A 15,626-nucleotide genomic window follows, 5' to 3' on the forward strand; every position below is an offset into this window, starting at 1 on the left:
TTCTTGAACAAAAATTTGGAAAAGAAAGAAAGAAAAAGAAGGATAATTAATAAGAAAAAGAAGCAATCTTGAAATCCAAGAAATAAATTGTACAATATGTATACGTACACATATGCATATACATAGCTACTAAAACCATAAACAGAAACTGAAGCAAGTTTCTCCAAAGGAGAAAATGGAGAGGGAGATCACTGATCTTCTAGCTAGTTTGATAGTCTTAGTCAACCAAGGCGACGTCATTTTAATAATGGTTTTGTTTCCGCCTCGTCATTCGCTAAGCAATTTTCTTCTTTTGCATGGGGTTTGAGCAAAATGCTGAGTCCCACGAGCAAAGTTCGTACGACAGATCGGAGAGGAATAATTTTTTAGCTCCCTCAGCCACCGCCAAATACAATCATGGTGATAAAGAAATTGACATTGACAATTCAACAAGGTAGTCTCATTGTCAATATTCTCGAACTTTTTCAAACAAATGACGCATTCCTCGTCCTCTTTCACGACATGATTCACCCCCTGAATCGTCAAAACGACACAGATTTGGATGGTATTAGAGTCGTTATTGGCAATGGCATTGGCGAGTGCATCCCTGCAGAGTTAGAGATGTCTTTGAACTACTGGAGTTGAAGCTTGTGCGGAACTGGCTCAGTCTTGAAGAAAGAGTAGTCGTTGTCTTTGGCTCCAAGTCGAAAAGGCTTAACATTAAACAATGAGCCCGATGATGGGATGGGTCCGAAGCGATGCATCTGGAACCTGAACTCTTTCGATGGAAATTGAACGTCAAAATCGGGACCTCACTTGATATCCATAAGTGTATGCGGGCACTGAATCCATTCAATTCAAATTAATCAAACACAGTTAGATTAAAGCAGCAGACGCAAAGAAACTCCATAAAATTGAGATATGAACTAATTAAACTATTGGCTTTTACAGAACAAGCGTTATATATAAGTATATTTTTTTCGGTATATTAAACTATCTCGTATCCGAAGATCATATTGAGTCCCGATTAATCCAAATTCGAGCCGGGTAGGGCCACTAGGACGGCAAAACTCTCCCAACAAGTATTTACCGCAGCTGCATTCCCAAGCCTCGAAACAAGGACCTTGATTAAGCAAAAACAACCACATACTAATTGATTTACGCGCTTGTTAGTTTATATATATATGTATATGTGAAAACAAAGTTCTACTTCTCCGAAAAGGATTTGGATTTCCTTATTAGTTTTTTACTAATTAAGTAGATTCTAATTGACCCTTCAACTCTTCTAAAAAAAAACTCTTCAACAAATAACTAACGTTCGTGGTGGGCCTTACAGCTAATATTGACAAAGCCTTATATGTTAAGGAAAGTTTAGAGTAACCATTTAGCACAATGCGACTGGGCATCCCGGCCCCCGCGTTGTTGTTGTCGTGGGGTTATCATATTAAATAATGCTTGTTCCAACTTCCAAGCATACGATAAGCATCTAAATGGATTCCAATTGCATGATAATGCATTTGACTTATAATTTTGCATCTGCATTACTCAAAATAATGTCCATTAATTTTTTTTGGGGCCGGTCAAGCACTAAGAAATCTGTCGCCCTTTCAATGGTATTATCTGATTCAGATAATGATGATTAGTTCGAAGACGTATGCACTACTGTTTTTAATTAATTCATTCTAATTGTGCGTGATATCATTTTGACGAATCTGAGATTATAGTGCTTTGCTTACAGTTGGTTAGATAATCCACCACATGAGATTTCTAGGTTTTCTTTATAATGATGCTAATGAATTTTTTAATTATTGTTTCTCTTGAGATTATTCTCTCTACTTTTGTCTTATTTCACAATCTACTTTTTAGTTTTTCTTTTGTTATTACAGTTTTCTAATTATATATGATTACATAACGTTTGCCATTTAATTTATGAGCAATCCTTAACATCACAATTCTTAAGAGTTAAATATAGTTGTTACAAATAAAGTTTTCGGACCTAATTTCAAAGTCACCTGAATTTCGAGAAATTGGGAGAAAAATCTAATGATCCCATTTCAAAAATAGTAAGATAAACTTCGTCTGTGGATTTCGAAAGTTTAACACATGATTTAAATTCTAATGCCGTCTTAGAGAAATCACTCGACTAAAGAATTGAATTGTTAGAGACAAATCTGAACGCATTACATTTACAGAAGATTTTAAAATTCGATTATTTTGATAATTAGATAGATGAAAGATGAGATAAATACATACATAATCAATATGTATAGTTTAATTAAACATACGTCAGACAACTCATTTCGTTATACCCTAGACTTGACCGTCGACAAAAGAATGGATTGGTTACGTAGTGGGTACTCTTATGTCTTTTAGGCTCAAAGCCATCTCTCGTTCACTATCTTTTTATTTGGTTAACAGTATTCTATTTGATTGAGATAGTCTAACAATGTTTTCGTTTTAATTTGGTTCATAAAAACTTGAAAAAAACTTGTGTGGGTTGTCTTAACTGCGCAGATGAGACAACCCAATGGTGCTTTACTATGTAGTATAACAATGATATCCGTTACTCTACAATTCTAAGTTGGTGGGACAGTACCACACAAATTCTTCTCTAAAAAATTTACATGTACAATCAAGGATATGATTTGTACTTTTAGTACTCAAGTAATTAGGAACATATTTAATAAACAAACATATAGATTAGTCTCAGAATCCTTCATTTGCTTACAACACATTGATTTTCCTTTTCAAATTTTTTTTTTATTTTACAAGATTTTACCTAAAATGAAAACAGCTTTAAATAGGATATTGATAACAACATTTTGGACATTGATGGTCAAATTAACCAATGTCCATTATCTTTTATCTTATATTATGAACAAAATCAAATAATTTTAAAAAAAAATATTTTAGTGAGAGAGATTTAAAAATAAATAAATTTATTGGAAATTTCTCCAATAAAATCATGCCACACATTTTAAATTTGGTCTCTCATTTATGTAATTAGTTAATTTCAAAATAAATGTTAATGTGAGAAAATTTAATTTGATAACATATAAATGTATACATTTGTAAAAATATTTCATATGAGAATGAATTGAGAAATCTTTGCTTCTCTTTCGGTTTCCCAAAAGAAACCGAGAAAATTATTGATTGCAATTATTTAATTTGTTGCTTTATTTATTGCTTCTCTTTCGGTTTCCCAAAATAACTATCAACTATCTGTTGCAATTATTTAATTTGTCGAACAAAATATGGAAAAGAATGACAATAATTAGACATTAACTGCAAAGAATAGTTGTTTCTAAGAGCATGCATGAATGAATACTCCAAGTAAGCTTCTCAAAGGCGAGAATGAAGATCACTCATCTTTAACTTAACACAATTATACAGTAACTGTGGACACTCGACGATCCAATATTTTTTTGGCTTCCTAGCGTTAGTCAATCAAAACGACGTTATTTTGATAGTAGTGATTCTGTCAGTTTTTCGTCGCCCCAACCTCGCTTTGGCGGTGGCTCTGTCAGGTTTTGGTAACCCCGATGTTGTTTCGGCGGTGATTTTGTTTTCTCGTAGCAGGGGGGTCTCTAACAAAGTTCTTAGTGGCCGTGGCAAAGTTAAAACGACAGATGGGACAGGTAAAATATCTCTTCTCCCACAGCCACTCCCAAATACAAGCATTGTGATAAAAGTTGCTGACACCCACAATTCAACAGAGTAGCATCGTTGTCGAAATCCTCAAACTCGTTCAAACAAATAGCACATTGCTGTTGCTCTTCCTCTTCCACGACAGCATCACGTTTCATTATCATCCCCTTAATTAATTACAGTCAAAACGACACCAATTTGGGTGGAAGCAGAGACGTTTTGCCTTTTAATTGGCGATTAATTAGCTGCAAGCAGAGGGAGAGTAAGTTGATACAAGTGGCTGCTAGAATGAATTAGCTGGGCTTCTTTTATACAAGTACTGTTATGTTACTGAATCTGATGAAGTTTTACACTTACTACCGTTTCCGAGAAGGATTTGGGATTTCGTTATTTTTAAATTTTGGTTAAATATGCTTGTAGTCCTTATGAAGCCAGGGTGCCTAGATTAAGAGCCCCGATACCATGACACGTGGGCTCTTTCTTTCTTTTCTTTTTTTCTTTTCTTTTTTTCTTTTTTTTTCCACTCCCTGTAAAATCCGAGTTTAATGTTATTTTTTTATAACATTAATAAAGGTAAAGCCTTCTATGTTAAGGAAACTTTAGGGTTTAGAGAGTACTATTCGGGCACACAATGTGATTCCGCAACCATCCAAACACAATAAAAAGATAAACCAACACCAACCCTACCAAAATGTGCAAGCCCTCCATGTCAATACAACGCAACGCACAAAAAAGAAAAGGTGAATGCACCCACAAATATATATTGATATTTATCAATCACGCACCATTTTAGCCTAATAATGGAATTGGTAACTGAAGGTTCCATAAAGCAATCAAAAACCCACAAGTTTGTCTTTTTGTTTTTTCTTGTTTTTGCCCTTTTCTCTCATTAATTAATTGGAACCATGTGCTTGCCTGCTCATTTCCTTTGTTGTTATTATTCACATGAGGACACTTCCCAACACTCATTATATAACGCCCCCATGCATGTCTCTTTCACACTTTCCTTTACATCACCCCCCTCATCATCTTCGCTTCGTCCCACAATACAATTCTTTCCTCAAGATGAGTTCTTCAACTTTTTTTTAACAGAAGCTAATAACATGTATAAATTTTCTCCCATGCAAGCGTCTATAGTTATTGGATAAAACGTGAATATGCGAACGTCCGCGGCGGAGATTAACTAATAACATATTATTAATTGCGCGTAACATCAACCTAGTATATATTATAATCAAATTATTAGTACTTTGTTTATAGGTTGGCGCTAGACAATAAATAATGCCTATAAGCTTTTATACGGATGCACTTATTTATATGTTGAAGTGGTCCTTATTGAATTTGAATTATCAAAGTCTTTTTGTTTGTATTTGGAAACTTATCCTAAGTCTAGCCAACCAATGTGACACCACCACCTTCTTGATTGTCCCTCATCTCGTATGCTTTCTTCAAATTGAAATTGTCGCATTCTTGTGGAAGTGAAAATTTTCGCTTAAATGAGCAAACGAATAGTAAAATTAATATGAAAAAAGCTACCATATCCTTATTGGGAATCACAATAATTGTTGCTAATTTCGAGTATTAGAACACGAGCAATGTTTTGGGTTTATTTAGGGTTAAAAGGACATTTAAAATGTGAAGCAAAGTGCTTACTTTTTTGCTGGCTTTTTCATAGATGTTACGTTATAATTACATGTGAGCTTCGGTAATGATTAATTAAACAGTTCCCATTACAGCATGCACAGCTCGAACTATAAGTTGAAACACAAATTAAAGCTCCAACTGTTTTCGTGTACAACAAAATTATTATAAATAGAATTGCTTTGGCACAGTTGAAGATCTAGCAATTAATTCGTGGAGACCAAGGAGATTAAATTGACAGGACTTGATTAGTTTTTGATATTATATATGTTAATTAACAGCTGGCTTGAAAATTTTAGTCATTAATTAGGCAGGTGTTCGGTGCGAAAATGAAAAAAAAAATTCTCTCCAGTATCGCCTCCCTTTCAAAACTTCAATACTCTTCTCTTCTTCAGTTCTCTCTCTGCCTCTGGTGGAGTTGAGGTGCTTTTTCCTTTTCTTTTTTTTTTTAATAAAAACTCTCTCTTTATTCCTATTCTTTTTTCTTTTCCTCTAACGTAAAGGCAGACTCTTTTCGACTATAAATTCTTTAGGATTGACATATTTTAAGATACTGTATCTCATAATTTAAAAAAAAAAAAAGGGTCAAAGTTAATAAAATCGAATCATCTGAATATGGGTTACATAATCAAAATCGCATAATTATGATGATTTTTCTCCCCCCTCAAAATTTGGAAGATTCCAAGCCATAGAAATAGATTTATTACATATTGGTTTAAAGGGTCAAGTAGGGTGGTACATGGAAGATTTTGTAAAAATATAATCTTTAGATAAAGTTTCACTTGAGTGGACCTTTACTGCACCTTTTCCTTTTCTTTTTTCCTTCTTTGTTTTCTTTCGCTAATCATCATCAATTCTAACGTCAGGCTGTGTATGATACAAGATTATTATTAATATCTTAATTTGATAAGCGAGTGTTCAACATTGATATCATAGGGTGGGGTCTATGTCTTAACTTAAAATAATTACTTAAATTTTTATTTGTCCATCCGTTCAAACTAAATAGTAGATTAACGATGATTAAATTTTAGATTTACTCCACTAAACTGGATAAATCCAATTGAGCCAACCAAAAAAAAAAAACAAATTAAGTTGAAAGAGAAAATCGAACCGGTTAGAAATTTCGTATTGTCTAATAACTAACATTAATGATTATGGAAAAGAAAATAACTAACATTAATGATAAACGAATGACAAAGGGCAAATACTGGCTTGTCCAACAAGAAGAGAAAAAGCAGAACCACCACAGAAGGAAGATAAAGCTTAGAACAGAAAGTGGATGCTCCTACAACATAAAGTTGAAAGCTTTTTTTTATAAACACACAAAAAAATTCGCCACAAAATCTACCTAAAACAATGAAGGAAAAAAAAAAGGCTTAAAAGCGCTTTTTAAAAGTAAAGTAAATAAAAAAAATCTCCTTTTTATTTTTTATTTTTTAAATTCACTTCAACTTTTCGAACAATAATTACAACATGAAAAGCCAAACAAAATTCATTTCACACGTTCTTATTTTCAATAATGGATTTCAACAAGACTCGTACATAATCGGATCGTAGAATCATTAAAAGCTTCAATAAATTATCGAAACTCCAATAAAATTTACATCAAAAGAGGACCCGAATTCCACGTTACAACAACTTAACCCAAGTAACTAGCATTACACGATACTAAATGTTATCCAATTTTGATGAAACAAAAATGTATCTCATGCACATTTTTGTTTAGCAAATCCAAATCTATCATTGGCCAAATCAAACTCCAAATAAAAATTCTGAAGCTGGAAATCCCCCAAAATAATCGCCGGACCACGGCCGAGCGCCGGGCCCGCCGCATTATCGGTAAAGAGTATTAAGCAGAGCACCTCATTACCCACAAGCGCAAAATAATTCTCCGGGGGCAATGCCATTTTGGCACCACCTTTAAATTTCAAAATCAATTCCGGTAGGTAAACCGATTTTTTGCCCGAGATATCGAAACACGGCCTTAAGCCGGACTTTTTCTCCACGTCAGCAGCTCTGCTATAATTACCCATCTGTCTTATAAACTCTTTTGCCACAGCTTCAAAAAGGGGCCCTTCCATGAAAGTAAACGTGGAACCCGAATCCACGATGACCCCTCCGTTTCCATCGGATCCGGGTACCAAATAACTGTACGGAATCTTCACGTGTTTACTCCCAACTATAATTTGACGTAAACCGACATAATAGAATTCCCCAAACGCAGAACTTGATCCGACCGGGTTCTTATAAAACGGAGTGTAGCTAAGACCCGGAGTTTTCGAATCACCCGAACCCGGCCCGGTGTCCAAGACAAGATTACTACTGACCGGCGCGTCGTCGAATTTTCGGGAAAGTAAACAGTAAGAGAATTTCTTGAGACCCAGTTGGGAGGGCAACGATTCGGAGCTACGACCGAACCCGGCAATGCCGGCGGGTTGCCTGTCGGATAAAATGGAGCATCCGGCGAGGAAATTGGGCACCGTTTTCGAGGGAAATCTCAAAGTCTCTGATAGTAAAAGCCCAGCAGTGAAGCCTAAACCGTACTGAAGTAAATAAGAAGGGCAAGCTAGTGGACAAGTCTTGTTTCGAGGGCTGCAGCCTTTGCAGCGGGACTCGACGTTGGGGCCAAAGATCCAGGAGCATTTAGGGTTCTGGCAGCCGATGAGCTGTGAAGAAGAAGAGCGTTTGGGGATGAAAGCAGGGATTCGACTCGGGTCAACGTTGGGGAAGTTACAGTCAACGCAACGATAACGCGACGTGCATGGGAACCAAACGAGGCTGCTACCGGTGTCGAAAATGAAAGGGGTGCTGGCTTGGGGAGGCGTGCCGAAGCTGAGAGAGATGGAGTAGCCGCCGTAGCTATGAACGGAGAGTGGGGTTTTGATTAAAGAATTCGAATAGTTGCTGCCAATGTTGCTGTCTTTTGTCTTTGGCTTTGTTTTTGTTTTGAGGTGGCGGGCTCTGGAGAGTGAGGACGAGGCTAATGAGTGGAGGATTTTCAAAGGGTCTGAATCTGAGTGGTGCAGGTGGTGTTTGGTTGACAACGGAGTCAAAGGGACTGTGACGGTGGCGGCACTGCTGCCGGCGCCGGCGTCGGTGGTGAGGAGGAGGATGAGGAGAGAGAAGAGACAAATGAGAGAGAAAGGACAAGCGGCCATTGGGATTTTTTTTCGTTTTTGTTTTAGGCTCTTCGGCTGGCTGTGACTCAATTCATGGGAGTGCGTGAAAGCGGTGATTTTTGTTTGGGTTTTGTTCTTCTTTGTTTATACTTTATAGACAGCAAAAAAAGCAAGCGGGCAACGGATAGAAGGACCGGAATCAAGTTCGATTTGAGTGTAACAATTGCCATTGTTGACGACTGTAATTTACGAAGCATGCCATCGGAAGGAACCTTCAATTGTTTTTTAAGGAAATAAAAATTTAAAAACAATGATATTATTTAGCGACACATGGTGTTGGTAATGGGCATATTAATATTATATTTTATAAGACAAATTATCAAGTAAAATTTTCATTATTAGGTCTATATATTTATTTTGAAATGGAATCCTAATCATCTCATCATCTCAAGTGATTGAATCTAATAATTCCAAGTTGTCATAATGTTAAATGATGAGATACACATCATTTTACCAAATCCTTGTAGAGTTCTAGCATTATGCCTACATATTGAATACATGTAATGATTTAGGTGCTTATTTTGAAACTTCTCCCTCTAGCCCAACATGATATATTTTATAATAATTATGTTAAGCTGGGTTTTTCAGAATAAGTATATACGAAATGTTTTATTTCCCCATAATTTTTTTTTTTAGTTTAAGAGTGCGTTTGAAATTGAGGTTGAACAGTTAAAAGTTAAAAGTTATAACATTAAAGTGTTTGATAAATACTATCTGCTATAGTTTGACAGTTATATTGATATAATTTTTCACTTGTATAATATAAAATCAATTATATTTTTAATAATTTTATCAAAATTATTATTTAAAATTTATATTTACTTATATTATTAATTTTTATTTTATATTATAATTTTTTTTACAGCAGTTGTAGCTTAAAAATTACAGCTTCTCGATCCCAGACAAGACATAATTTTTTTCAAACAAGTGGTTGTTGGATTAACATGTTTCGTAATAGTATAACTTTTTTGAATTCAGTGGTTAAAGTAACACGTCAATAGTCTTGCGTGTAGACTTTTGTGTGCTCACTTTATCTAGTTAATTTTGTTTTGATCAATATTTAGTTTTTATTTTTTTTTGTTGGTTACTCACGCTTTATTCTCATAGGTCCACAAAGGTCTGTTAATATTTTTTCTTTTTTGTTTGGGTGATAACTAATAACTAATTTAATTCATAAAAAACCGAAAGTAAATTTGATGTATAAAAGATCATTTGGTTATTGTGATAAATTTTAATTTTGAATAAAAAAATTAAAAACATGAGTAGTACGTAGTACATTTCCATGATTATATATACTTTACAAACTTTGCAATTATATATTTCTATGTGCAATTATCATCACATACACAGGGAGAACTGAGAAGTGTTCTATTTAGTTTTACAATTTCCTCCTAGTATAAGCATTCCCTTGTATCTAATACGAAGCTGGCTTTCAATTTGGCCTCAATTATAGGCATCGGGTGAGTGCTTTCCTTTAATGAGACATTATTATGTAAAGATCTAACAAATGACACGAAAACAAAAAGGAACGTGCATTGTTGGTGGCGGTAAATTTGGGGGTAATCTTGTAGTTTAAGCATACTTAAGAGTCTATCATTAAAGTTATGCAACATGACCTAATGGCGATGACGTGGCACCCACAAGTCTTATTAGCCGTTGAAAGACCATAACATGTTGGGTAGGGTGTAGACCGCAGACTACAGATTCTAATCCAGCCAGTGGTGTTGATTTTGAAGTGGCGTACGATGAGCGGAAGTGGCTGTTTCCGCAGCTTTCGAGTCTACTGAACAGATGTAGCCAAGGCTCTTGCAACCGTTAGATTGTCGCTACTCACTGCACTGGAGGCGATGGAGCCCAGTATGATTAATGAAGGGTGATGGATTAAAGGGTTCGTTTGATCTTAGTGGAGAGGCAATTAGATGATAAATTGGACACGTGAATATCGGTGAGCAATGGTGGTGACCTTCTAACGTAACGTTTACATATTTGACTCTTTGGTCTTGAACGGAGTTTTTCCAACCCCCATTTAGGGGGAAAACGATTTCTTTTTTTAATTTAATAAAAACGTTATTTAACTTTCAAATAATAACAACACGTGTATGCTCTCAAAGTCTCAATGAGTCAAGTCTTGTGTTCATTTTTCTCTTTTTCTCTTTAGAAGTTTTCTAGTCATATCTAATTATCTATGTTCATATTGCCTTGCTTCTCATGAAGTCAATTTTTATTTTTATTTATGCTTGTAATCAAACTTTCGTAATTGGGCTTCCATCAAATATTTTAATTTCAAAAAAAAAATTTCACCACAATCACAAGATCACAAACTTATTTTTAGTCACGTCTTATATAACTCGTAGTAAAATAAGTAAACCTCCACAAAACTATTTACATTTGAACTAGCTGTTGTTGAATTAGTTGTTGAGTATAACTCAAATTGAGATTAAATTATTTTTTTCTAATTTATCTTATGTTCACGTGTTATAGTGAGTCCAAATAGCCTCGTTCTAATAATAAATACATGTAAATGTTGACCATCGGAGTAAATATGATATTATAAAATAATGATATTCATAGAAATAATAATAATAATAAATCTACCTTAATAGCTCTATCATAATGCAACTTAGGGATATTGATATTTGAATAGATCAATGATCGGATGTATTACCAAACATTTATGAAAAAAAAATTCCCATAAATCACACATACAGAGGACCGCGGGAGACTTGAATTTCTCCTCCCAAACTAATGATGAAATTTAGATTTGAGTCATAACTTAATTAATTCACAATTTTGATGTTAAATAAATTCATTAGTTTTTACATATAATGAATGTAATGGACAAAAAAACAAAAATAAATAGTACGGTGGATCATCGAGAAACCGGACACGTGAACAAGAGGAGCGTTTCGTTAGTAGTGTCGGGTCTCACCACTCATGTGACAATGTGAGCCCGTCGTATATACATTATACAACAAGCTCATCCACACCATCTCCAAAATTGACTCTTCATTCGTAAGAATTAAGAAACCCTTTTTGAAATTACCTCACTTTTTATTTTTATCAACTGAATTGACAGCTTCTCAAACGTATTGAATCTAATGTTTCTCTCCGCATGACCTCTACACAGGCATGTGCACCCTTCAATTATTAGCTATGAATCCAAACGGATTTAAATTATTAAAGAGATTGAACATTACCCACGTTCTCATGAACTCATTTTGAGAGACAGGACCACGGTCGTGTTAAGGCCCATTGACTCGCAATTCACGTTGACTAATGGCCATGCTTCTGATTCAATTTGGGTTAAGCTAAGTAAAGCCTAAACTATCTCTAATGCTGATCTGTCTTTTTGAATGTTGAAAACAAAGTAGGAGTGAATACATTATGCAGATGGGGGTACTTAATTTGAGCTCTGTAATTGGGCCTTGATATGGGCTTGCCCTAAAAATTTCCACCGAATGTTTTCGGACTGGAGACTGGAGAAGCTTGGTATTGATATTATTTTGAGATCACCATCATTTTACGCCTTAAAAATCTATTTTACATATTTTACAATTTTAACTTTCATTAAAGTTATATAAAGTATAATTTTTAATTAAACCCGCATCCTAAAGATAAATAATTTTTTTCTTGAAAAACCAAAAAAAAATTAAACCCACAAATTTTTTTTTTTTTTCATTTTCTTGAAAACTTTTGACATCCAAGTATTATAAATCATCTTTTCTTTTTACTGAAGGCTCAAATTGTAAAAGACCTAAATGAGTTTTAAGAAGTTTTTGGAAGGATGCCGTTACTCCTCTACTCGGAGAGACTTGGTATTGATACCATTTGGATATCATAATCATTTTATTTCTTATTTTCATTGTTAAAATACAATCAATGGTTTAACCAATTGTTCGTATATCAAATAATGCATTGTAAATTGTTTTAATAACACTCATCTAACCAACTGGGCCTTAGCCCAGTGGCCAGATCCTTGCACTCACAACTGTGAGCGCAACGGTTCGAGCCCCCGCAACGCATGTAGGAGTTTATTTCCTTCCTTAATTATTAAGTGAAGGCAGTCTACTCCCTTTCGAAATGTGAGTGGAGTAAACACCCCTCGAATATTAGAGATGGTAAAATCTGGACAGTGCTACATAAGAATTAAGTAAATTATGCTCAGTAATTGTCTGATTGTAAATATTAGTTATAAATCTCATATCATATGAGTTGTAATCGGAGCATTAGTCTCATGTAATTCAAAAAAAAAAAAAAATAACACTCATCTTGATCGCAAAAAAGCTAATTATATATGTAAGTTATATTCCATTTAGTAGAATGGAATCCAACCCAAAAATATAGTCAACATATATGGTACGATAAAGCAACGAATCCTCTTTAAAAATTTGAACGAGGACAACACCACGGCTCATGTTTAGTCCACTTGGATTTTGAGAATTTGTTTTAGATTCTGGCTGCAAATAAACAACAATTTAAGGCAATCAATAATGCTTTATACCCTTTGAAAAATAATAATAATAATAATAATAATAATAATAATAATGCTTTATACAACAACTTGTTAGAATCTATAAATCTTTTTGTAGATCATATTTCTTGAATATATATATTAACTATAAAAATAACAATTTCGTTGAAAACTAAAAGCTTTGACATTGTCCAAAAGTATCATCATATCCTCACATAAGTTGGGAGATCGGATCATATTCTCGAGATAGATTTGACAATATAACATCGTGGATTTCATTTACTTAATTAATTTAATTATAGTTTTACTAAGGTCTGGTTTCTGGAAATTATTGGCGCTTTATCTTAATCGCATTTTCAACTTTTTGGATAAGGCCGCGATTAAGCAAAATTTGGGAGCAAGATCTGTTATGTTTACACAATCCTATTGATAGAACTTGTTCCATTATTTTCTTGTCATGCACACGAGCTTATCGTTTTGTGGCTTTCGCCTTTTTGACGATTAAAGAAGTTTTGATTATAGGTTCATGCATGCACGATGCCATTTTGATGAATTTGATTAAATGATTGTGAACCAGACTTATTGCTTTAGTGTTTAAAGAGCCAAGTTTTGGGCCACTAAAGACGATGCATGTGAGAACAAATCTATTAAAATGATTAGGACTAATTAACTTCAGAATCTAACGTAAATCACGAAGAGCATATTCCCAGAAACAATTCGTTACATTTGCGAAGTGGGGCGCTATGAGTTTTATGTTAAACATCAAATCGAATATTACGAATACGTGTTGAACATGAAAAAATTTCTTAATTTAAACTACTCTGATGCAGTTTAATTATTTTAGAATTTAAATGCCAAGTTACTTTCATTGCATTTTTCAAACTCAATTAAGCGAAAATGTTAAGATATTAATGGCTCCTAACCATAATTATTTTCGTAAATTTTCGTTTTACCAAGATTATGTACTTTTTAACGAGTCCGGCAGCACTGCCCTTCCGTGCGCAACCAAAAAAAGGCTAAAAAATGCACAAATAGCTCAACCACTTGAGCGTCAATAATTGATCACCCTTTTTTTTTCTCTTTAATTTATAATTTGATTACTGTTTCCTCAATTCAAAGACGTCCGCAAATCTCGAGAAGGAAAAAAAAGGAAGAAAATGAAAATGAAATTAACAGACAAAAAGTGAGCGATAATTGACATGACAAAAAGAAAAGACCTTCAGATTCATCTGCCTTCACTCACGCTGAAATACTCTGCCGTCTCTTAATACTTGGACCCTGTAATAATAATGTTGGGATCCATTCGCTTTTATGTTCTCCCACGTATGACCATAGTTTGTCTATTTGTATCAAATAGATTCACTGCCTCCATCTAAAATGGCCACGATCCCCATGTGTATGAAATTTCATTCATTGAATGTAAGTATGGGTTAGTTGTTACAATAAGTAGGTGGGTTGAAATTTGATTTCGTTAACGCTTTCTTTTTCTTTTTTTTTTTTTCCTTCGGCAATGATTGTGTTTAAAAAGAACAAAAAAAAAGCGAAATAATTGATATAAATAAAAAATTTATTATTTTTAGATTATAATTGATAATATCAAATAAAATTTAAATTATAACTCATATTATTAATTTTATAATTAAAAATTAAATTCTCATAAATAATTCGAATATTTATTGTCATTCATTATGAGAGCAAGCGTTATCCTACTAAAATTAAGGGCCTATTGATTAAAAAAGGAAAATTATACGTAAAACTAAGAAATATAAAAAAATTATCCCACTTCTAATTTTTACACTTTTGTCTCTGGTCTCCATTCGTCTATATGCCGGCGGCTTGTCGCACGTGTACACTGTCCTGGGTCCCACGTAATCAGACACACTTTCATTTGTATTTGTGGGTCCCGAATGTACTTCCCTTTCACCTTTTCTGCCGTTAAGTTTAATAGCGAAGTGAGGTGATATCATTGTTTATGTTGATCCAACGGTCCCTGATCGTCCACGTTAAAAGTGATTCAGCGGAACTGTCGGCAGAGCGTTAATGGGGGTCCGTAAATCTTTTCATAGCGAAAGAATGCTAAGATTTGGGTTTGAAATATGAACTCGAGTCTCAATGGACATTATCACGTGTGCTTGCTTCTAATTCTAGTGCCGGGCCTACGTAATATTATCCGTCACATTTTCTATTCGATCGTATCTTCAAAATTACATTCTTTATCAACCAATTGAGGTGGGAGATTTATGAATTGAATCTTAAACTAAAATTTACGTCAAATTTTGGAAAATATTTTTTCTTATTTTTTTTCCCAGTTAAAGTCATTAAAAAAACTTCTGACACGTTTCATTAATCGTGGCCTCAGCAGCACCATACAATGCAGTCGTGCTGGCCGTGGGGGCGATGAAATGGCTTCTTGAATAAAGCAAAAAAGGGGAGAACGAAGATAGATTAATTGAGAAAAGAAAAGAAAAGAAGAAAGAAGGGGTTTGGTGCTCTTAATCCATCTGATTTCCGAAGAATTTAAGCTCTATCAAAAGAGAAACGCGTCAGTCAATCAATCAAAGACGCACGAATCATGCAAAAAGAGTGATAATGATTACTTTCAATTTTCTGGGTACACACATCACATCCTATCAATATCCTCCAACAAGTATTTCCATTTCCCAACACATACACATCATAATTATGACCTGCGTGTGATTGATACTGTC

General features: G+C 34.3%; 1 protein-coding gene across 1 annotated transcript; it reads right to left on the reverse strand.

Moving 5' to 3' along the window:
- Positions 1 to 6,742: 6,742 nt before the first annotated feature.
- Positions 6,743 to 8,626, reverse strand: LOC102619810 (probable aspartyl protease At4g16563). The gene has a single exon (XM_006481512.4). It carries the CDS (start codon positions 8,424 to 8,426, stop codon positions 6,975 to 6,977), a length of 1,452 nt encoding a protein of 483 aa, XP_006481575.1. The 5' UTR covers positions 8,427 to 8,626; the 3' UTR covers positions 6,743 to 6,974.
- Positions 8,627 to 15,626: the final 7,000 nt, after the last annotated feature.

The sequence above is a fragment of the Citrus sinensis genome, chromosome 6 (genome assembly GCF_022201045.2).
Source record: "Citrus sinensis cultivar Valencia sweet orange chromosome 6, DVS_A1.0, whole genome shotgun sequence".
NCBI lineage: Eukaryota > Viridiplantae > Streptophyta > Magnoliopsida > Sapindales > Rutaceae > Citrus > Citrus sinensis.

Coding starts and splice junctions, on each gene's coding strand:
- LOC102619810 (XM_006481512.4), bottom strand. CDS start 8,426: ATGGCCGCTTGTCCTTTCTCTCTCATTTGTCTCTTCTCTCTCCTCATC.